Source organism: Pelobates fuscus, chromosome 5 (assembly GCF_036172605.1).
Source record: "Pelobates fuscus isolate aPelFus1 chromosome 5, aPelFus1.pri, whole genome shotgun sequence".
In the NCBI taxonomy this organism is placed as follows: Eukaryota; Metazoa; Chordata; class Amphibia; order Anura; family Pelobatidae; genus Pelobates; species Pelobates fuscus.
In genome coordinates, this window is record NC_086321.1 from 347,971,529 (window position 1) to 347,995,304 (window position 23,776).

Consider the following 23,776-nt stretch of genomic DNA (forward strand, 5'->3'; position numbering starts at 1 on the left):
TATTTACCTGCCACAACTATATCCTTGAGCATGAAATTGGATCCCAGCAGTTGTCCAGTGGTGGTCCCATTATAAAACGCTTTTTCAACACTCTGCTTGTTTACAATGGGGTCATCTTCAAAGTAGCAGTTGCAGGAAGCTATGATAGATCCATTCCTGTACATCAAGATATATTTACATATAAGTAGGTACATGGAGTAAAATTATCAGCCCTTCTTCTACACCCACAGCAATTGTCCCACACTATGCTGTTTAATTAACTGTCAATATGGTGTATTTATGTGGCACTCTCAATAAATTCAATAATTAAAGGTCTTATTTGTCTCCCGGTATAACAGGATTCTTGGGGCTAACAATAGATGTGTTCCAAAATGTATTTAGGTTGTTCAGACTATGTTACCCCCTCTCCCCAGTAACACCCCTATTTTCTAATATACCACATCCTTCATATTTCAATGTTCCGTACCTCATTGCTGCAAGCTTGCAGAATTTGAACTTGCTGGCCAGGGAACTGTTTAGGTACAGCTTATTCATCTGAAAATAGAAAATCAAAACTATTAAACATACCGTACTTTCTTTTCGGCATAGTAAGTCTGTGTTTCCAAGTTAAACAAAAATTGTATGCATTGTTACCAGTAAGGTGGGTCCAGAAGGACAATCCTTGAGAGGAAAATGTGTCCTTCCACTTTTTTTTTTTTTAGATATTAGAGAAAATACGAAAAATGGAATGGTAGAGCATAAGCGAATGTGTGAGAATGTGAAGCAGTTTTTTGTTATTTTTTTCCTTCATGTTTCAGCACTAATGTACGTATAACAGGCATGTCCCGGTCTCTCAGCCAGCATTCATTGAGTTCTAATGTTTAACCCCTTAAGGACACATGACATGTGTGACATGTCATGATTCCCTTTTATTTCAGAAGTTTGGTCCTTAAAGAACACTTTACAGTCCTAAGAGTGAATGCAGCTGTGCAGCTGTGATAGAATAAAGGGAAATAGACGCAATTTGGTAACAGTAGTTTATTAGGCTTTATTTATTTGTTGCCAAAATGAAAACTGACATAAAGCGTAACTGTTTACCAATTAAACTAAGGTGTCTATTAAACTCATTCCTCAGACCGACTAATTCTCCTGTTTGTACGATCAACACTTTACTTAAATAATGGTAGGCTATTTAATTTATTTTTATTTTTTTGTCAAAGACTGGATTCCTCTGCACCATTTTAGACATGGCAATGAGTATCAGGAGACTGTGTGACAAAAATGAGGAGTAGATAGCATCATCTTCACTGTAACACATTCACATAACATGTGAGTAGCTACTAGCTACTTACCGCTTGTTCTATTTCCGCTTGTAACATAAGCTGTGCTTCGGGATCCGAAGGTACAAAATAGTTGACAATTGTGTAATTGATGCCAAAGTTCAAGTCTGAAGCTAATAGTACTGGCACAGCAGTTGTGGTGGTGGTAGTTGATGTAGCGGTTGCAGACTGAGTTGTTGAATCAACCGCTCTGTTAGCTTCACAATATAAAGAAAATACATATTTTTATTAAAGAGGTTATGAATATTAAAAATGTAAAAAAATAGGTCACTATTTAAAGCCATGGTTTCCTATATTACAGCATGAAGCACAAAATATGTTTAAACAATATAATTCTATAGTGATATAATGATCAACATTTCCCCATGCAAACTCAAAAGATACTAAGATATGTAGAACAGTTAAAATGTGTAGTGAAATAAAAAGAAATACCAAATACAATGACCACTTCAGTGATTTTAAGTTGTCATTGTGCTTGGGGTCTGTGTGTGCAGTGTTTCAGAGGTTGCTGCCCAGTGGCAGAACTACCGTTGGGTGAGCTTGTGCAGCTTAACCAGGTACCGCATGCTCAGCGGGCCGATCTGGTGGCACATGCACTTAGGCCAGCACTGCAGCCCTTTAACAGCGTGGCCACTGTAGTAGCAGCCATGCTGGGAGGAAGTGAGAGGCAGTCACTTCCTCCTACATGCAAGGAGAGCTGCGCTGGAGGCAGAGGAGGGAGGAGCAATGAGAGATCCAACTCCAAACCCACAGTCCCATCAGCATCTGCCAGCATCAGTTAATGGGTATGTGTCAGGATCTCTGTATGTGTCAGTGGGTGTATCTGTGTGTCCCGGTGTGTATAAATGTCACTGGTGTATTTAAATGTTTGTGTATCTATGTGTTTGTCAGTGTGTGTGTTTATTGTAGTGTGTATCTGAATATATGTGTGTTTAAGTATGTGCATGCATATCTGTGTGTAAGTATATATGTGGCAGTGTATGTATGTGCATACATCCCAGCAATCAAGCACAAACATTACATGCAAACACACCCTTGCTTTCAAACTCCAAAATTAGGTACAAACACACCTCTTCATTCAAACACCAACACTGCACATATATTTACACTCACATTTAAAAGCCAACCTTACATACAAACACACACGTGGAATCAAACACAAACATTAAATACATTGCAAACATTACATACAAACACCCCTTGTGTTGAAACGCTAAAGTTATATACAAACACCCCGGAAATCAAGCACAAACACTAAACTCCAAAGCACACCTACATTAAAAAGCCCACAGTACATACAAATACACCCCTACATGCATACATATACTCTATAGAAAAAATGCTTACATTCAAACTCACAAACATTGCTCACAAATACATTCAAGGGTGGGCAAATCCCCAGTTGGCATATCATCTTGTGAGTTCGACAGATGGGGATCTACCTTTTGGCCTCCTTTGTGCTAGAGGGGGTCCTTAAAAATCTCTCTACATTAGTTCTGCCTCTGTTGCTGCATCATTAGTTAATGTTAAATATGTATAGAGATAGGATACCAAAGGAAAATAACTTTAGACACAATCCAAGTGAAATGTTTCCAAGTGTTCCCAATGCTCCTAGGCACCAAAGAGAGACTCCAGGGGTCTCTCAGGACATAACCCGAGATAATCAAGAAAGACAAAACAGAGCATGTAGGTTCACCACAAGGGAACCTACAATGCTTCCTGAAGATATAGATAGTAGTATTGCTAAATATAAATATAAAGTAATTAACCTGCAGCGAAGTAAATGTCCACTTGATACTGTACTGCAGTGGGGAGAAAAAAATTGAGTTATCTCCAGGAAGCATTGTAGGTTCCCTTGTGGTGAACCGACATGCTCTGTTTTATTTTGTCTTTAATGTTAAATATGTGCATATTAGGTATGTGTCATCAGCACCCCCCATGCCACCCAAATTCTCCGCTCGGTCAGTCCTCCAGAGTGCCCCTTTCTCTGGATCAGTTTGTAGGGAGAACCAGACCTCAGCGTGAGATCACAGGTAATTCTTTTTTTCTTTATTTATTTTTGGGCTTTAGAAATCTACTTACGGTCAATAAAAATGCTGTTAGGCACTAAGGTGTAGTTGCCCAAATAGTTGCCCTCTTCTGTCACATTTTTAAAAGCCAGAAAAATGTCATTTTGTGTGACACCCTTGGCTAGGGTATCAACTTTAAATATGCACACGGATTCTGCTGTGGTGTAAGGCACATTTGGAGTTGACCTATAAGGAAAAATATTTGTAAAACACTGCCAGTCTACAGTCACTTTTTCATGTTTGTGTTTTATTTATTTTCATATTTTAATGTTGGAGAAAGCTCACCTGAATGCACTAATAGAGCAGTTCACAAAAAAATTGCTGATGCTGCTATTGTTGAAAGCTTTGTTCAGCTGCAGAGAATAAACAAAGAATGTAAAATCATGCCATTGTCAAGTTCAATCATTGTAACGTGCATAATGGGTTTGCGTGCCTAGTTCAACAGAAAAAAAAAACTATGGAAAAATGTATTATAAAAATCTAGGAAAGGTTATCTGAGATGAACTCAAAGACTATATGTTTCTTATGCTCTTTTGCACAAAGCAGCATTACAATACTTTAATAGAATATGTATTACAATGTAAGTAAGTGAATTGTTAATTTTATGAACATTAACTTCACTTATTAAATTGGAATGCTTTTGGAAGCTTTTCCTTCCGGTACCTTGGTAACCCATCCTCCTTCCTCTCCTGCAAATGTGTCATTCAAAAAACTAACTATTCATTCCAGATTATTCTAGCAACCTACTTTTTCCCATACATGAAAAACATGCTACCTTTACCTCTTGTGTCACTTTACCCCACCCCTTCTAGAACAGTGGTTTCGAAACCAGTCCTCAAGGCACGCCTTACAGTCCAGGATTTAGGGATCATCTAGTTGTGTTGAGTTTTTTTCTAAAAACACCTTAGACACACTGGGTAATCCCTAAATCCTGGACTGGCAGGTGTGCCTTGAGGACTGGTTTGGAAACCACTGCTCTAGAATATACGCTTGTTTAATTAATGCCCTCAACATTCTCTGTTCCTGTGCGTACAACTCATATTTTTAAAAAATAAAAGAATTGTCTGTTAGTCCACCTATTTTACAGCGCTGCAGAAAATGTTGGCGCTATATAAATAATAATAATGAAGGGGGCTTTCACAAAACTCTGGAAAAGTTGCTGAAATACTACCTCCTTGATCTTGGTGCATTTAAGTAAGTATGCCACACTGAGAACTACAGGGTGGCACCCAGTTTCAATATTTTTAACACATATAACAATATACCAGTAAAAAAATGAACTTTCTAAATAAACTGGAAAATGCATGGACCTGACAAGGGAGTTCCAAAATTTAGGCTAAAATAATCAAGCTGGAAAAATTCTCACTCAATCATTTTTCAGTTGAGCTATTTTAGCCTAGACATTGTAATTCTCTTGTTGATTCCACACCATGCACAGTTTAGTTGAATATTACTAACTGTTTCTATTACAGGTCTTATATATGCTTAGCAAGCATTCTTTACCGAGCAATGTGTCTTCTTGATGGAAACTCACTTACCAGGTTGTTGAGATGATTTTCATTGACCTTGTATTGTTCCGAGTTCTTATTTGCCAAATTTGAGCTATAGTTGAGGTTGGTAATTGTGAAATTAAGAACAAATGGCTTAGGTACAATGAACGAAACTGTTGTCACTGTTGTGGATGGTGTAACCGCTGAAATAAAAAAATAGGCAACGTTTTTAAATGATAAACAAAATATTTAACTCTTTCAGGAAAATACTGTCAAAAAGAGTAACTTAAAAGTATGTGGTTGGGCCATATAAATTCAGCAAACGTTAAAATAGAGCCGAAAAGCACAGTGAACTAAACTGAAACAGACATAATATAAACTGCTTGCCATGAAGAGAACAGAAGAACTCACTGGTGGAAATACAACCAGTTGTTTGCAGGTACACACTCCTCACCATAACAACTTCATCTAATTCAAGCCACACTTCCAAGTCCTCTGGATAAGAGAGCTAACTCTCATAACCGTGCGGTGCCATCAAGGTCTGTCATAAAGAATAATTGCAGGCAATGCTTCTCTATGACAGGATCAATGGAGGATCGCAGCAAATGCTCCGCATGTCCCTGCAGTCCCCAATGCTGCTCTATGAGAAGCATTTGATAGGGCCATCAAACAGGTAGGTTCACCACTGGAGAGAAGGTAAGTAAAATCTTTTTATTTATTATTTTTTAGTAACAGGGCACCCACTGAGGTACCCTTTTATTTGCTAGAGCCCGGGAAAATATAGGAATACAGATTGTATCCATAGTAGTTCTTTAATGCAGTACCTTCAGTATGCAGTATAGTACATCAAATACCCATCTTATTTATTTCAGTAGAAGCGATTTTTTAATTTTGCCACAATGTGTTAATAAAAAAAAAATATATATACTACAAAATGGCAATCAAATTTTTCTTTCGATCAACATATTAATTATTATATTCTTGAATATTCTGATTAAAAAAAACAAAAAAAAACATCCACATATGTTTTAAAAATCTGTACAGAATTTGATATAACATCCTTTTTAGGATAAATCATCATCCTTATTGTTTTACTATAAAGAACCCTTTCCCCTGTCGCGGTCAAAATATTCTTTCTTCAGATCTAAACTGATGAATTAAATGCAAGTTCATGAATGTGAAAAACATAACTAGATAGGTATTAGATATACAATCCTGCATTTGAACACTCTCTATTGTTTGTGTGTACATAAAATAACTGGGGGCATTTACATTAGTGAGAATCATTTTTCTGCCCTTGAGTTCTTTTGAGTGTCTGCACACGCTGTTGTCTAGCACGTGAAAATAAAACTTTGGACGTTTTTAGTAAGGCTGAGAGACATACAATTGGACTTGAGTCGCTGATGACTATTTGGACAATACAGTCCTAAGGCAATGTCATTCTTTAAAGACAATTTTAGTAGACATAAATAAGTTGTTAAAGCACACAGATCCTGAGAAGATGCCTCCTAGGGTGTTAAAATAATATGTCTACTATGTATATATCTACAGGTAACACTGGAAACGTTTGTTCCAAACAGAAGCTACACTATTGCCATTGTTTTTCTTTTTTTTTACAAGTCCAATATAAGAAATGCATTATATCTGTCTTCTATTGATAAAAATAAATAATAATACGTACTTGTAACTGCTTGTTCATTATAGCCTGTAAGATACAAACACAGTGATTCAGATTACAGATAATTCAGAGATTCGATAGTTTAGGCAGCATGACACATATAATTATATTAAAAATGATATGCTTGTTTTCATAATGGAATGTTATGATTACATTGTGTTCTTTAGATTTACCATTAACATAAAGACTGTTCTTGTCCAGTTGATAAGTTCCCAGTTTGGTGACACTTTGGGTCTGTGCCGCTATCGCTTTGTAGAAGGCCACTCTGTCAAATGGAGTGCTTGTTGTACTTTTCTTCAAGGTACAGATGGAGTTTACTTTGGTACCAGGTGAAACAGACCTATTTAACAAAGAATTGCTTTTAATTTCCTGCCGCGGCATTAGCAGGGTAACCCAATTTTGAAATGATTGGTTCCTGCCAACTAACATTCCCTGAGCAGATAATAGAATACACTAAGAGCTGCGTAAAAAGTAAATTCAACTTATATGTTGGCATTCTATAGAAGCATTGCTGGCGAAATACTTTTTAATATATATATATATATGTATAGTGAGAAATATGAATGCCATGTGCATTTATTTAGAATGTATGGTATCGCTCATTGTAAAATTACATTTAAAAATCTGCAACATTCTCCTTTCATTAAGCTCTTTGTACAATGTTATGTTTTGTACATTGATACAACTTGGGCTTTGGGCTATAGAATTTATAAATGAAATATTTATTGGAACACAAAGAAGGAATTGACTTGGTTAATGTCCAAAATCTCAGGCCCAAAGTCCATTGCCCTAAGACCGAACCTCCTGAAAAATAATATGCATTGCTGTCACTGAGAAAGAGTAAGGTATCACAATTAAATGTAAGAAGAACCCATCGTACTGCTTCATTCAGGGAAGTGGTGGTAATGTACATGAGCTTAATGGATGTTTTCGGGTTGAGGATTCACTGTATACTCTTTTATAATGTTTCTGGGATTTAAAACTGCCACCTGGCATTTTTCAATAATGACAAAATTATTTATATAAAAAATGCTAATAACTTATGTTAACAGATTTTTAAAAGTAGTTGTAATTAAAAAAATAGTTAAAAACTAATCTTTGATGATGACAGTACAGTCCTGCATCAAGTTTCGGTAAAAATGTAATTACTATTTAATTACAGGTTTTAAATTGGTGGCTGTGAAGCTAATAAGTAATCTGTATGTTTTGCCAGAAACAGCAAACATATGTCATTTGTATGTTTAAGGTTTTTCTATTTTATTTTAAAGTATTAGCCTATTCTTTGAGTAGTGATGACTTGTGGGCATCAGTTGACACAAGAGTCAAGTGAAGCTTTGTGGTGTTTTAATGAACAACAATAAAACCCAACAAGGTATCCAACTGCCAATGTCTCTCCATTATAAACCTTATACTTACACAAAGGAGTCAACATAACAATTTGTGTACGTGCTGTTAACCGAGCTGTTCCTGAAGATTGGGTCCAACTTAGATTAAAAAAAAAAAAAAACACAAGGAAATGTGATTTAATGCATACAGTAAAATGTAATTTGTGTCTTACTGCTTGAAAGAAAACCATCAAGAGGTTCCGGGTTACCCACATACACACACACTCACTGGCACACACATGTTCTCACTGATATACATACGCAATGTCACTTACACACTAACACACATGGTCTTAATAAAATACACACATAATGTCACTTACACACTAAAACACAAACTCTCACTGCCATACATAAACAATGTCACTTACACCAGTTTACAAATAGTTTATTTATTCACACACACACACACACACACACACACACACACACACACACACACACACACACACACACACACACACATTTACAACCATGCACAAAATAATTAGTCCACCTTATACTCCTGAAGGGCCATACCTACATGCTGTAACTGGAGGAGAACAGAACCAGCCTGTAGGAAGTATCCCTTGTTTGTAATGGGGGAGCAGAAGAGCCATGCACTATGAGTACAGGCTGCTTCCCGCTCCATTCAGAGGGCTTCTGGTGTCCACAGACAGGGGCAGCTGGGATACCAGGTTATGTCCTGGTTTTTCCCGTCTGCAGGAAACTTAAAATTCTGCTCTGTTGTAGAGGTTATAGTAAACCCCGCTTCTCGAGAAGATAATCTGTGGTGACATTGATGCAGAGGGAGCCAGGCAGTAGAAATGGCTGTGGGGATACCTAAATAACTGCTAGTCTAGTGCTTCAGCCCAAGACAGGAGCAGCCACCAGTAACTTTTCCGGTGGGCGCCCCTAGCAAGTCGGCATCCCCGCGGGCCCTGTATATAATAATATGTACTTGTTTCTACTGCACATAAATGTACTTTAATTTAAAACTTAGACTATAGAAGGACAGTTGTGTATTGACATGTTGCCAATATGTTAAAGCACCATTTGTGGTACCAAAATCAGAATAATTAGACCCAAAACGAGAAACTGTCCGCAGCTCTAAGGGCTGCATTACCAATACATTGCATACTGTGGATTTGGTGCTGAGATTGGCTTTTTAAATGTGGTCACATTTCTATGCAAAGCCTATTTTTTTTTTTTTTTTGTATAGAGACAGTTCAATTTATTTAATGAAACTTTTAGATACACCTATTCAATAATCGGTGCTCACCAAAAAAACTATAGCAGCTGCGGTGGAGTTAAACTTTGCTGAATTACTTGTCCCAAGAGTAGCAGTGTAAGGCATATTTGTGATGGTGAAATTGATTGTGATCTTTTCTGAGTTGGTGGCTTCCACAGGAGCATTGGTGTCAACCACAATGGGGGGTTCCACCGCTGTAAGAGTAAATCACATTATCAAGCAACAAAACAGTTTTACAGTTATCTATCCTGTTAGAGCCTTTTACTAACAGTGCATGTAAATAAACTCTTCAATATATGAATGTTTATTATGTAGTGGCATACTAGATGTTCTCAAATGGAAAAGGCAATTGCATTTAAAAAAAAAAAAAAAGCAAAATACCACTAATGCAGAATTGTTAGAATAAAAAAAAAAAAAAAAACTTTGGCTTGGTGTCTTTTCACCTACATGCAAGGTTAGTCACTAACTGTCAAGAACATAATGTGAATTAAAGGGAATTTTAGGTCAAATAGCCATGTTGAAAAAATTTGCTAAGTCAGCTAGGTTTTCCATTTGGTTATATTTGGACCTAGAGATTTATTTATTTAAAATACACTTTGAAATAATTTTGAATTTCCAATAATTCACATATTAGTGAATAACATTAAAAGGACACTTTGGACCTCTAGAGCAGCTCAGCATGCTGTGTGATGATTGAGTCCTCTTTTGACAAAAAGTGCAAATTTTAATAGAAATTGCCACTTTTATAAATCAACCTGGTTACGCCCCCTTCGCTGTCAATCAGACAACAGGTCTTGTTACTTCCTGGTTTGTTTGGCTCAGTGGAGCTAAACTCAGGAGGCAGCAATTGTTTAGAACAATTGCAAAGACTTCTCATTGCAAAGACTTCTCATTGACCTGCATTAGGAAGTCTCTGATTGGACAGCCACAGGAAGTGTGGGCAGGGTTAGAGGAGGAGGACTGTTGCATACTGTTTTTAGATAAACCCCCAATGTAAATTAAATACATATGTAAATTCATATGGGATATATCTGCTAAACAATGATTTTTACGTGTTCTGTATTTGGGCAGTGGAGTTTTCCTTTAAGGGTCAACTCTTTTTACCTACATTTTGCATTTTTTAGTTATCAACTCAGCACAGCTCTAATTTACATAATAGGTTATTAACTACTCATGTTTTAGAAAAGTTAAAAAAGCAGTGACACTTAATTTAAGAAGATGAAGACTACTACAAAAGCGTTTTACATTAATAACAGTAAATGTTAACATGTTCCTAAATTTTTATCAAGCATACGCACAAATATGATAGAAAAAGAATCAAATGCAGTTATTTGTAGCTTTTTTCTGGACTGATTTAGCCTCTGCACTGGATGTTTGAAAATGCTGTACCTTCAAAAACTTAAATGGACATTATGGTCACTAGAACAACTACAGCTTATTGTATTTGTTATGGTGAGTATAATCATTCCCTTCATGCTTTTTGCAGTAGACACTGTATTTTCAAGGAAAATGCAGTGTTTACAGTACATCCTAGTGATAACTCCCCTTGTCACTCCTCACATGGCTACTAGAGGTGCTTCATGTGTCAGTGCTGCACAGTGTGCAGCACTGCTATTCAGTGTATCCACCCTCTGCATGGATACACTGAACTTTTTTCATAGAGATGTATTGATTCAATGTATCTCTATAAGGAGATGCTGATAGGCCAGGGCTGTGTTTGGCTTCTGCTGGCTCTGCCCCTGATCTACCTCCTTGACAGTCTCAGGCAATCGTATAGGAAAGCATTGTGATTGGCTCAGACTAACACTTCTGATGATGTCAGACAAGCCAGCAGGTCAGGGGCAGAGCCAGCAGACTTAAACAAACGTAAGATTTTACTATATTTAGGGGGATAAGGTGGTTTTGACACGATAGGGTTAGGAATACATGTTTGTGTTCCTGACCCTATAGTGTTCCTTTAATTCAAATGTTCAATCACTGTGTAAACAATATAACAGATGTTCTCTTGAAGTAGGGGTGATTAATTGTGTAATGTACAACATAGGTTGACCCATACTAAATAAATAAAAAAACAATATGTAAATTTCTTTATTTAAATGAGAAGCATTCAGGGCTTAATTTATTGTTATTTCCGACAATCATTTATCAGAATATAAATATTGATTACTGCTGTATAATAATGTAATTAATGTTACATATGAAATAGCCCAGTTTATCAATCTGAGAAAAAAAACAACAAAATAATGCAATGAAATTGTAATTAATATTTATTTCTGACTTTAAAATGTTCTGTAAATACTTACATGGAGGTGAAGTAGTTGCTGTTTTTTCATTATACCCTGAATAAAAAAAGACAATTAGCCTAATACAAACAGATTGATGCATAAAATTATTTGTAGAGACTAAAGAAAAAAGTTGGGGGTTGACCATGTTCTTAGGCAGTTATTTTGACCAAAAACATTTGATTTTAAATGTATCACTGACCTTTTGCTGTAGTAAGAGTGTGACACACCATTATGGTAAAATAAGTGCTATCAGTTAATATATAGTGACGTATGTATTGTAATTAAATTTCGATTAATTCTGTATGGCCATGAACTTACCATCAACATAGAGGCCGTTTGGATCCAGACTGTAGATTCCAAGGTTGGTGACACCATTTGTCTGGTTGCTCATTTCCTTGTATATGGCCACCCGGTCAAAAACAGGGAATGTCTTGTTGTTGTATGTGCAGATGGCATTAAGTTTGGTGGCTACTCCACCATTCACTCCACTAAAAGAGAAAATAAAATATGTTTAAACATTCAGGTTCTATATGGCTAATGACTGTAAGTAATTAGAAACACTCAATTATTATCACTCTCACAATACTAATTTGACATTAAATGCCTTGTTTTCAAAATTGTCATTGTTTTTCCTTCCTCTCCCTCACTGCATAATAACCACAGCTTTCCACCAGTAGTCTTTTCTCCTCAAGTGTACTCACACCATATTAACTAACTTTGATGACTTTATTCTAACGTAAGAATGTTGATAAATTAAAAACATAGGCCATTCTAGTTGAGTTTGAAAATATGTTCCACTGTTCCACTTCCTCTTGCAAATGTATTGTCAACTTACCAAAGCACAGTGTAAGCATAACAATCGGGCACTGCATGCATAGTAGAATACCAAATATAAAATAAAAATAAAACCAAATTTACCTAAACGCATTGATTTGGCAGCCAGAGTAAGAAGATCCCAAGCTGGTTTTCTTCAGCACTGTGTCCAACTAAAAGAGAGAGAGTGATTGGTACCATCAAAACTATAAGAGATTAGGAGCAATAAGGGTATATTGCCAATGGAAATGATGTAGAATTTTTGGCATCTTCACTAATCAGCTTTAAAATACGTTAGGGAAATGTGGGATAAATAATGTACAAACTCCTCTAAATACACATAAAGAGCTAGACGACAAAATAAACTAACTTTATTGGTCATATGAGCTAATTTCACCTGTGACATTTCTTAAAGAATTGTACATAACTTATCTGAGTTACAAAAATAATAGAGAAAAAAGATAATTATTAAATGATAATAAAATAATGCTGAAAGACTTACCAAGCTGGTTATGATAGTCTGGGTGTTGTTAAATTTGGCGCTGTTGGGAGTTCCAAGGTCCGAGGTAAACAGGAGATTAGACAATGTTAAATTCAAGGTGAAAGTATTGACTGATGGAATATTTGTTGTAGTGGCTGGAAACAAGACAGAAAAAGAGAAGTGAACATACTGACTATATTTATAATGGAGTAAAGAAACGTGTGCAATCGATTTTATAAACAATACTCTCTTAATGAAATAAGCCTTTAATTTATTTTTAAAACGTTTATGTTCTTAAAATACTTACTTGGAGCAGGAGTTGTCAGTGTCTTTTCATTATAACCTAAAAAAAGAACAAAAGAGAAAGAAAATTAGTTTGAAGTAGAAAATGTATAGGATCAGAATAATACATATTAGTGCTGACTTGGGAGAGAACATGAACTTGGTGGAATGCCCTCTTCATGAGGGAATATTTTAGATGTTTTTCCATTTATGTTGGTGAAATGCCCAGTTATCATCGTAAATGAACAACTACTTTATAAACAAATTATTATTTAGGAAAGCAGTACTAATTGTCAATAGCACAGGGATTCCTTCAGTGTAATCAAAGGTTGACTGCTCCTGTACGCCCACACATTTACCATCAACGTAGAGACTGTTTGGGTCCAGACTGTAGATTCCAAGGTTGGTGACACCATTTGTCTGGTTGCTCAGTTCCTTGTATATGGCCACATGGTCAAACACAGGGAATGTCTTGTTGTTGTATGTGCAGATGGCATCAAGTTTGGTGGCTGCTCCACTATTCGCTCCACTAAAGGAGAAAACAAAATATGTTTAAACATTCAAGTTCTATATGGCTAATTACTGTAAGTAATTAGAAACACTCAATTATTATCACTCTCACAATACTAATTTGAGATTGAATTCCTTATTTTCAAAATTGTCATTGTTTTTCCTTCCTCTCCCCCACTGCATAATAACCGCAGCTTTCCACCAGTAGTCTTTTCTCCTCAAGTGTACACACTCCATATTAACTAACTTTGATGACTTTATTCTAACGTAAGAATGTTGATAAATTAAAAACATAGGCCATTCTAGTTGAGTTTGAAAATATGTTCCACTGTTCAACTTCCTCTTGCAAATGTATTGTCAACTTACCAAAGCACAGTGTAAGCATAACAATCGGGCACTGCATGCATAGTAGAATACCAAATATAAAATAAAAATAAAACCAAATTTACCTAAACACATTGATTTGGCAGCCAGAGTAAGAAGATCCCAAGCTGGTTTTCTTCAGCACTGTGTCCAACTAAAAGAGAGAGAGTGATTGGTACCATCAAAACTATAAAAAGATTAGGAGCAATAAGGGTGTATTGCCAATGGAAATTATGTAGAATTTTTGGCATCTTCACTAATCAGCTTTAAAATACGTTAGGGAAATGTGGGATAAATAATGTACAAACTCCTCTAAATACACATAAAGAGCTAGACGACAAAATAAACTAACTTTATTGGTCATATGAGCTAATTTCACCTGTGACATTTCTTAAAGAATTGTACAAAACATATCAGAGCTTACAAAAATAATAGAGAAAAAAGATAATTATTAAATGATAATAAAATAATGCTGAAAGACTTACCAAGCTGGTTATGATAGTCTGGGTGTTGTTAAATTTGGCGCTGTTGGGAGTTCCAAGGTCCGAGGTAAACAGGAGATTAGACAATGTTAAATTCAAGGTGAAAGTATTGACTGATGGAATATTTGTTGTAGTGGCTGGAAACAAGACAGAAAAAGAGAAGTGAACATACTGACTATATTTATAATGGAGTAAAGAAACGTGTGCAATCGATTTTATAAACAATACTCTATTAACGAAATAAGCCTTTAATTTAATTTTAAAACGTGTATGTTCTTAAAATACTTACTTGGAGCAGGAGTTGTCAGTGTCTTTTCATTATAACCTAAAAAAAAGAACAAAAGAGAAAGAAAATTAGTTTGAAGTAGAAAATGTATAGGATCAGAATAATACATATTAGTGCTGACTTGGGAGAGAACATGAACTTGGTGGAATGCCCTCTTCATGAGGGAATATTTTAGATGTTTTTCCATTTATGTTGGTGAAATGCCCAGTTATCATCGTAAATGAACAACTACTTTATAAACAAATTATTATTTAGGAAAGCAGTACTAATTGTCAATAGCACAGGGATTCCTTCAGTGTAATCAAAGGTTGACTGCTCCTGTACGCCCACACATTTACCATCAACGTAGAGACTGTTTGGGTCCAGACTGTAGATTCCAAGGTTGGTGACACCATTTGTCTGGTTGCTCAGTTCCTTGTATATGGCCACATGGTCAAACACAGGGAATGTCTTGTTGTTGTATGTGCAGATGGCATCAAGTTTGGTGGCTGCTCCACTATTCGCTCCACTAAAGGAGAAAACAAAATATGTTTAAACATTCAAGTTCTATATGGCTAATTACTGTAAGTAATTAGAAACACTCAATTATTATCACTCTCACAATACTAATTTGACATTGAATTCCTTATTTTCAAAATTGTCATTGTTTTTCCTTCCTCTCCCCCACTGCATAATAACCGCAGCTTTCCACCAGTAGTCTTTTCTCCTCAAGTGTACACACTCCATATTAACTAACTTTGATGACTTTATTCTAACGTAAGAATGTTGATAAATTAAAAACATAGGCCATTCTAGTTGAGTTTGAAAATATGTTCCACTGTTCAACTTCCTCTTGCAAATGTATTGTCAACTTACCAAAGCACAGTGTAAGCATAACAATCGGGCACTGCATGCATAGTAGAATACCAAATATAAAATAAAAAATAAAACCAAATTTACCTAAACGCATTGATTTGGCAGCCAGAGTAAGAAGATCCCAAGCTGGTTTTCTTCAGCACTGTGTCCAACTAAAAGAGAGAGAGTGATTGGTACCACCAAAACAATAAGAGATTAGGAGCAATAAGGGTGTATTGCCAATGGAAATTATGTAGAATTTTTGGCATCTTCACTAATCAGCTTTAAAATAGGTTAGGGAAATGTGGGATAAATAATGTACAAACTCCTCTAAATACACATAAAGAGCTAGACGACAAAATAAACTAACTTTATTGGTCATATGAGCTAATTTCACCTGTGACATTTCTTAAAGAATTGTACATAACTTATCTGAGCTTACAAAAATAATAGAGAAAAAAGATAATTATTAAATGATAATAAAATAATGCTGGAAGGCTTACCAAGCTGGTTATGATAGTCTGGGTGTTGTTAAATTTGGCGCTGTTGGGAGTTCCAAGGTCCGAGGTAAACAGGAGATTAGACAATGTTAAATTCAAGGTGAAAGTATTGACTGATGGAATATTTGTTGTAGTAGCTGGAAACAAGACAGAAAAAGAGAAGTGAACATACTGACTATATTTATAATGGAGTAAAGAAACGTGTGCAATCGATTTTATAAACAATACTCTATTAATGAAATAAGCCTTTCATTTAATTCTAAAACGTTTATGTTCTTAAAATACTTACTTGGAGGAGGAGTTGTCAATGTCTTTTCATTATAACCTAAAAAAAGAACAAAAGAGAAAGAAAATTAGTTTGAAGTATAAAATGTATAGGAATCTCAACTCTTTGTTTAGGATCAGAATAAAACATATTAGTGCTGACTTGGGAGAGAACATGAACTTGGTGGAATGCCCTCTTCAAAATGGAGGATTTTACATGTTTTTCCATTTATGCTGATAAAATCCACAGTTATCATCTCAAATGAACAACTACTTTATAAACAAATTATTATTTAGGAAAGCAGTACTAATTGTCAATAGCACAGGGATTCCTTCAGTGTAATCAAAGGTTGACTGCTCCTTTACGCCCACACATTTACCATCAACGTAGAGACTGTTTGGATCCAGACTGTAGATTCCAAGGTTGGTGACACCATTTGTCTGGTTGCTCAGTTCCTTGTATATGGCCACCCGGTCAAACACAGGGAATGTCTTGTTGTTGTATGTGCAGATGGCATCAAGTTTGGTGGCTGCTCCACTATTCGCTCCACTAAAGGAGAAAACAAAATATGTTTAAACATTCAGGTTCTATATGGCTAATGACTGTAAGTAATTAGAAACACTCAATTATTATCACTCTCACAATACTAATTTGACATTGAATTCCTTATTTTCAAAATTTTCATTGTTTTTCCTTCCTCTCCCCCACTGCATAATAACCGCAGCTTTCCACCAGTAGTCTTTTCTCCTCAAGTGTACACACTCCATATTAACTAACTTTGATGACTTTATTCTAACGTAAGAATGTTGATAAATTAAAAACATAGGCCATTCTAGTTGAGTTTGAAAATATGTTCCACTGTTCCACTTCCTCTTGCAAATGTATTGTCAACTTACCAAAGCACAGTGTAAGCATAACAATCGGGCACTGCATGCCTAGTAGAATACCAAATATAAAATAAAAAATAAAACCAAATTTACCTAAACGCATTGATTTGGCAGCCAGAGTAAGAAGATCCCAAGCTGGTTTTCTTCAGCACTGTGTCCAACTAAAAGAGAGAGAGTGATTGGTACCATCAAAACTATAAGAGATTAGGAGCAATAAGGGTGTATTGCCAATGGAAATTATGTAGAATTTTTGGCATCTTCACTAATAAGCTTTAAAATACGTTAGAGAAATGTGGGATAAATAATGTACAAACTCCTCTAAATACACATAAAGAGCTAGACGACAAAATAAACTGACTTTATTGGTCATATGAGCTAATTTCACCTGTGACATTTCTTAAAGAATTGTACATAACTTATCTGAGTTACAAAAATAATAGAGAAAAATGATAATTATTAAATGATATTAAAATAATGCTGGAAGGCTTACCAAGCTGGTTATGATAGTCTGGGTGTTGTTAAATTTGGCGCTGTTGGGAGTTCCAAGGTCCGAGGTAAACAGGAGATTAGACAATGTTAAATTCAAGGTGAAAGTATTGACTGATGGAATATTTGTTGTAGTGGCTGGAAACAAGACAGAAAAAGAGAAGTGAACATACTGACTATATTTATAATGGAGTAAAGAAACGTGTGCAATCGATTTTATAAACAATACTCTCTTAATGAAATAAGCCTTTCATTTAATTTTAAAACATTCATGTTCTTAAAATACTTACTTGGAGGAGGAGTTGTCAGTGTCTTTTCATTATAACCTAAAAAAAAGAACAAAAGAGAAAGAAAATTAGTTTGAAGTAGAAAATGTATAGGAATCTCAACTCTTTGTTTAGGATCAGAATAAAACATATTAGTGCTGACTTGGGAGAGAACCCGAACTTGGTGGAGTGCCCTCTTCATGAGGGAGGATTTTACATGTTTTTCCATTTATGCTGATAAAATCCACAGTTATCATCTCAAATGAACAACTACTTTATAAACAAATTATTATTTAGGAAAGCAGTACTAATTGTCAATAGCACAGGGATTCCTTCAGTGTAATCAAAGGTTGACTGCTCCTGTCCCCCACACACTTACCATCAACGTAGAGACTGTTTGGGTCCAGACTGTAGATTCCAAGGTTGGTGACACCATTTGTCTGGTTGCTCAGTTCCTTGTATATGGCCACTCGGTCCAAAACAGGGAATGTCTTGTTGTTGTATGTGCAGATGGCATCAAGTTTGGTGGCTTCTCCACTATTCGCTCCACTAAAAGAGAAAACAAAATATGTTTAAATATTCAGGTTCTATATGCCTAATGACTATAAGTTATTCGAAAAACTCAATTATTATCACTCCCACAATACTAATCTGACATTGAATTCCTCATTTTCCAAAATTGTCATTGTTTTTCCTTCCTCTCCCCCAATAGAGAATAACCCTAGCTTTCCGCCAGTATTCTCTTCTCCTCAAGTGTACACACACCATATTAACTATATTTGGTGACTTTATTCTAATGTAAGAATGTTGATAAATAAAAAAAAATAGGCCATTCTAGTTGAGTTTAAAAACATGTTCCACTCTTCCACTTTCACTTGCAAGCTGATTGTCAACTTACCAAAGCACAGTGCGTTGTGAGCATAAAAATCGGGCACTGCATGCATATTAAAATACCAAATATACAAAAAAAAAAAAAAAACAATTACCTAAACGCATTGATTTGGCAGCCAGAGTAAGAAGATCCCAAGCTGGTTTTCTTCAGAACTGTGTCCAACTAAAAGAGAGAGAGTCATTGGTACCATCAAAACTATAAGAGATTAGAAGCAATAAGGATATATTGCCAATGGAAATTATGTTGACTTTTTGGTATCTTCACTTATCAGCCTAATGTGTATTAGGGAAATGTGTGATAAATAGTGTACAAACTCCTCTAAATACACGTAAAGAGCTAGACGACAAAATAAACTGACTTTATTGGTCATATGAGCTAATGTCACCTGTGACATTTCTTAAAGAATTGTACAAAACATATCAAAGCTTACAAATTAATAGAGAAAAAAATTAATTATTATATGATTATAAAATAATGCTTAAAGACTTACCAAGCTGGTTATGATAGCCTGGGTGTTGTTAAATTTGGCGCTGTTGGGAGTCCCAAGGTCCGAGGTAAATGGGAGATTAGACAATGTTAAATTCAAGGTGAAAGTATTGACTGATGGAATATTTGTTGTAGTGGCTGGAAACAAGACAGAAAAAGAGAAGTGAACATACTGACTATATTTATATTGGAGTAAAGAAACGTGTGCAATTGATTTTATAAACAATACTCTCTTAATGAAATAAGCCTTTAATTTAATTTTAAAACGTTTATGTTCATAAAATACTTACTTGGAGGAGGAGTTGTCAGTGTCTTTTCATTATAACCTAAAAAAAGAGCAAAAGAGAAAGAAAATGAGTTTGAAGTAGAAAATGTTTAGGAATCTCAACTCTTTGTTTAGGATCAGAATAAAACATATTAGTGCTGACTTGGGAGAGAACATGAACTTGGTGGAGTGCCCTCTTCATGAGGGAGGATTTTACATGTTTTTCCATTTATGCTGATAAAATCCACAGTTATCATCTCAAATGAACAACTACTTTATAAACAAATTATTATTTAGGAAAGCAGTACTAATTGTCAATAGCACAGGAATTCCTTCAGTGTAATCAAAGGTTGACTGCTCCTGTCCCCCACACATTTACCATCAACGTAGAGACTGTTTGGGTCCAGACTGTAGATTCCAAGGTTGGTGACACCATTTGTCTGGTTGCTCAGTTCCTTGTACATGGCCACCCGGTCAAAAACAGGGAATGTCTTATTGTTGTATGTGCAGATGGCATCAAGTTTGGTGGCTGCTCCACTATTCGCTCCACTAAAGGAGAAAACAAAATATTTTTTTAACATTCAGGTTCTATATGCCTAATGACTATAAGTTATTCGAAAAACTCAATTATTATCACTCCCACAATACTAATCTGACATTGAATTCCTCATTTTCCAAAATTGTCATTGTTTTTCCTTCCTCTCCCCCAATAGAGAATAACCCTAGCTTTCTGCCAGTATTCTCTTCTCCTCAAGTGTACACACACCATATTAACTATATTTGGTGACTTTATTCTAATGTAAGAATGTTGATAAATAAAAAAAAATAGGCCATTCTAGTTGAGTTTAAAAACATGTTCCACTCTTCCACTTTCACTTGCAAGTTGATTGTCAACTTACCAAAGCACAGTGCGTTGTGAGCATAAAAATCGGGCACTGCATGCATATTAAAATACCAAATATACAAAAAAAAAAAAAAACAATTACCTAAACGCATTGATTTGGCAGCCAGAGTAAGAAGATCCCAAGCTGGTTTTCTTCAGAACTGTGTCCAACTAAAAGAGAGAGAGTCATTGGTACCATCAAAACTATAAGAGATTAGAAGCAATAAGGATATATTGCCAATGGAAATTATGTTGACTTTTTGGTATCTTCACTTATCAGCCTAATGTGTATTAGGGAAATGTGTGATAAATAGTGTACAAACTCCTCTAAATACACGTAAAGAGCTAGACGACAAAATAAACTGACTTTATTGGTCATATGAGCTAATGTCACCTGTGACATTTCTTAAAGAATTGTACAAAACATATCAAAGCTTACAAATTAATAGAGAAAAAAATTAATTATTATATGATTATAAAATAATGCTTAAAGACTTACCAAGCTGGTTATGATAGCCTGGGTGTTGTTAAATTTGGCGCTGTTGGGAGTCCCAAGGTCCGAGGTAAATGGGAGATTAGACAATGTTAAATTCAAGGTGAAAGTATTGACTGATGGAATATTTGTTGTAGTGGCTGGAAACAAGACAGAAAAAGAGAAGTGAACATACTGACTATATTTATATTGGAGTAAAGAAACGTGTGCAATTGATTTTATAAACAATACTCTCTTAATGAAATAAGCCTTTCATTTAATTTTAAAACGTTTATGTTCTTAAAATACTTACTTGGAGGAGGAGTTGTCAGTGTCTTTTCATTATAACCTAAAAAAAGAGCAAAAGAGAAAGAAAATTAGTTTAAAGTGGAAAATGTATAGGATCAGAATAAAACATATTAGTGCTGACTTGGGAGAGAACCTGAACTTGGTGGAGTGCCCTCTTCATGAGGGAGGATTTTACATGTTGTTCCATTTATGCTGATAAAATCCACAGTTATCATCTCAAATGAACAACTACGTTATAAACAAATTATTATTTAGGAAAGCAGTACTAATTGTTAATAGCACAGGGATTCCTTCAGTGTAATCAAAGGTTGACTGCTCCTTTACGCCCAAACATTTACCATCAACGTAGAGACTGTTTGGGTCCAGACTGTAGATTCCAAGGTTGGTGACACCATTTGTCTGGTTGCTCAGTTCCTTGTATATGGCCACCCGGTCAAACACAGAGAATGTCTTGTTGTTGTATGTGCAGATGGCATCAAGTTTGGTGGCTGCTCCACTATCCGCTCCACTAAAGGAGAAAACAAAATATGTTTAAACATTCATGTTCTATATGGCTAATGACTATAAGTAATTAGAAACACTCAATTATTATCACTCCCACAATACTAATCTGACATTGAATTCCTCATTTTCCAAAATTGTCATTGTTTTTCCTTCCTCTCCCCCAATAGAGAATAACCCTAGCTTTCCGCCAGTATTCTCTTCTCCTCAAGTGTACTCACACCATATTAACTATATTTGGTGACTTTATTCTAATGTAAGAATGTTGATAAATAAAAAAAATAGGCCATTCTAGTTGAGTTTAAAAACATGTTCCACTATTCCACTTTCACTTGCAAGTTGATGGTCAACTTACCAAAGCACAGTGCGTTGTGAGCATAAAAATCGGGCACTGCATGCATATTAAAATACCAAATATACAAAAAAAAAAGTAATTACCTAAACGCATTGATTTGGCAGCCAGAGTAAGAAGATCCCAAGCTGGTTTTCTTCAGAACTGTGTCCAACTAAAAGAGAGAGAGTGATTGGTACCATCAAAACTATAAGAGATTAGAAGCAATAAAGATATATTGCCAATGGAAATTATGTTGACTTTTTGGTATCTTCACTAATCAGCCTAATGTATATTAGGGAAATGTGGGATAAATAGTGTACAAACTCCTCTAAATACACGTAAAGAGTTACACGACAAAATAAACTGACTTTATTGGTCATATGAGCTAATTTCACCTATGACATTTCTTAAAGAATTGTACAAAACATATCAGAGCTTACAAATTAATAGAGAAAAAAAATAATTATTAAATGATAATAAAATAATGCTTAAAGACTTACCAAGCTGGTTATGATAGCCTGGGTGTTGTTAAATTTGGCGCTGTTGGGAGTCCCAAGGTCCAAGGTAAATGGGAGATTAGACAATGTTAAATTCAAGGTGAAAGTATTGACTGATGGAATATTTGTTGTAGTGGCTGGAAACAAGACAGAAAAAGAGAAGTGAACATACTGACTATATTTATAATGGAGTAAATAAACATGTGCAATCGATTTTATAAACAATACTCTATTAATGAAATAAGCCTTTAATTTAATTTTAAAACGTTTATGTTCTTAAAATACTTACTTGGAGGAGGAGTTGTCAGTGTCTTTTCATTATAACCTAATAAAAGCAAAAGAAAAAGAAAATTAGTTTGAAGTAGAAAATGTATAGGAATCTCAACTCTTTGTTTAGGATCAGAATAAAACATATTAGTGCTGACTTGGGAGAGAACCTGAACTTGGTGGAGTGCCCTCTTCATGAGGGAGGATTTTACATGTTTTTCCATTTATGCTGATAAAATCCACAGTTATCATCTCAAATGAACAACTACTTTATAAACAAATTATTATTTAGGAAAGCAGTACTAGTTGTCAATAGCACAGGGATTACTTCAGTGTAATCAAAGGTTGACTGCTCTTGTACGCCCAAACATTTACCATCAACGTAGAGACTGTTTGGATCCAGACTGTAGATTCCAAGATTGGTGACACCATTTGTCTGGTTGCTCAGTTCCTTGTATATGGCCACCCGGTCAAACACAGAGAATGTCTTGTTGTTGTATGTGCAGATGGCATCAAGTTTGGTGGCTGCTCCACTATCCGCTCCACTAAAGGAGAAAACAAAATATGTTTAAATATTCATGTTCTATATGGCTAATGACTATAAGTAATTAGAAACACTCAATTATTATCACTCCCACAATACTAATCTGACATTGAATTCCTCATTTTCCAAAATTGTCATTGTTTTTCCTTCCTCTCCCCCAATAGAGAATAACCCTAGCTTTCCGCCAGTATTCTCTTCTCCTCAAGTGTACTCACACCATATTAACTATATTTGGTGACTTTATTCTAATGTAAGAATGTTGATAAATAAAAAAAATAGGCCATTCTAGTTGAGTTTAAAAACATGTTCCACTATTCCACTTTCACTTGCAAGTTGATTGTCAACTTACCAAAGCACAGTGCGTTGTGAGCATAAAAATCGGGCACTGCATGCATATTAAAAAACCAAATATAC

General features: G+C 35.3%; 1 protein-coding gene across 1 annotated transcript in view; it reads right to left on the minus strand.

Moving 5' to 3' along the window:
* Nucleotides 1–23,776, minus strand: part of LOC134612263 (mucin-16-like) — a gene marked incomplete at its 5' end in the record, with an annotated part of 81,272 nt that overhangs the window by 4,586 nt on the left and 52,910 nt on the right. The window contains 40 exons of the mRNA XM_063456609.1: nucleotides 8–156; nucleotides 467–534; nucleotides 1,332–1,516; nucleotides 3,402–3,574; nucleotides 3,674–3,741; nucleotides 4,927–5,081; nucleotides 6,560–6,583; nucleotides 6,730–6,896; nucleotides 7,973–8,040; nucleotides 9,203–9,366; nucleotides 11,476–11,511; nucleotides 11,776–11,945; nucleotides 12,376–12,443; nucleotides 12,773–12,906; nucleotides 13,059–13,094; nucleotides 13,393–13,562; nucleotides 13,993–14,060; nucleotides 14,392–14,525; nucleotides 14,678–14,713; nucleotides 15,013–15,182; nucleotides 15,614–15,681; nucleotides 16,012–16,145; nucleotides 16,298–16,333; nucleotides 16,653–16,822; nucleotides 17,254–17,321; nucleotides 17,651–17,784; nucleotides 17,937–17,972; nucleotides 18,292–18,461; nucleotides 18,899–18,966; nucleotides 19,295–19,428; nucleotides 19,581–19,616; nucleotides 19,935–20,104; nucleotides 20,542–20,609; nucleotides 20,938–21,071; nucleotides 21,224–21,259; nucleotides 21,558–21,727; nucleotides 22,159–22,226; nucleotides 22,555–22,688; nucleotides 22,841–22,876; nucleotides 23,194–23,363. Of these exons, the coding sequence (XP_063312679.1) occupies nucleotides 8–156; nucleotides 467–534; nucleotides 1,332–1,516; nucleotides 3,402–3,574; nucleotides 3,674–3,741; nucleotides 4,927–5,081; nucleotides 6,560–6,583; nucleotides 6,730–6,896; nucleotides 7,973–8,040; nucleotides 9,203–9,366; nucleotides 11,476–11,511; nucleotides 11,776–11,945; nucleotides 12,376–12,443; nucleotides 12,773–12,906; nucleotides 13,059–13,094; nucleotides 13,393–13,562; nucleotides 13,993–14,060; nucleotides 14,392–14,525; nucleotides 14,678–14,713; nucleotides 15,013–15,182; nucleotides 15,614–15,681; nucleotides 16,012–16,145; nucleotides 16,298–16,333; nucleotides 16,653–16,822; nucleotides 17,254–17,321; nucleotides 17,651–17,784; nucleotides 17,937–17,972; nucleotides 18,292–18,461; nucleotides 18,899–18,966; nucleotides 19,295–19,428; nucleotides 19,581–19,616; nucleotides 19,935–20,104; nucleotides 20,542–20,609; nucleotides 20,938–21,071; nucleotides 21,224–21,259; nucleotides 21,558–21,727; nucleotides 22,159–22,226; nucleotides 22,555–22,688; nucleotides 22,841–22,876; nucleotides 23,194–23,363 (4,283 nt within the window). The remainder of the gene's footprint in view (nucleotides 1–7; nucleotides 157–466; nucleotides 535–1,331; nucleotides 1,517–3,401; nucleotides 3,575–3,673; nucleotides 3,742–4,926; nucleotides 5,082–6,559; nucleotides 6,584–6,729; nucleotides 6,897–7,972; nucleotides 8,041–9,202; nucleotides 9,367–11,475; nucleotides 11,512–11,775; nucleotides 11,946–12,375; nucleotides 12,444–12,772; nucleotides 12,907–13,058; nucleotides 13,095–13,392; nucleotides 13,563–13,992; nucleotides 14,061–14,391; nucleotides 14,526–14,677; nucleotides 14,714–15,012; nucleotides 15,183–15,613; nucleotides 15,682–16,011; nucleotides 16,146–16,297; nucleotides 16,334–16,652; nucleotides 16,823–17,253; nucleotides 17,322–17,650; nucleotides 17,785–17,936; nucleotides 17,973–18,291; nucleotides 18,462–18,898; nucleotides 18,967–19,294; nucleotides 19,429–19,580; nucleotides 19,617–19,934; nucleotides 20,105–20,541; nucleotides 20,610–20,937; nucleotides 21,072–21,223; nucleotides 21,260–21,557; nucleotides 21,728–22,158; nucleotides 22,227–22,554; nucleotides 22,689–22,840; nucleotides 22,877–23,193; nucleotides 23,364–23,776) is intronic.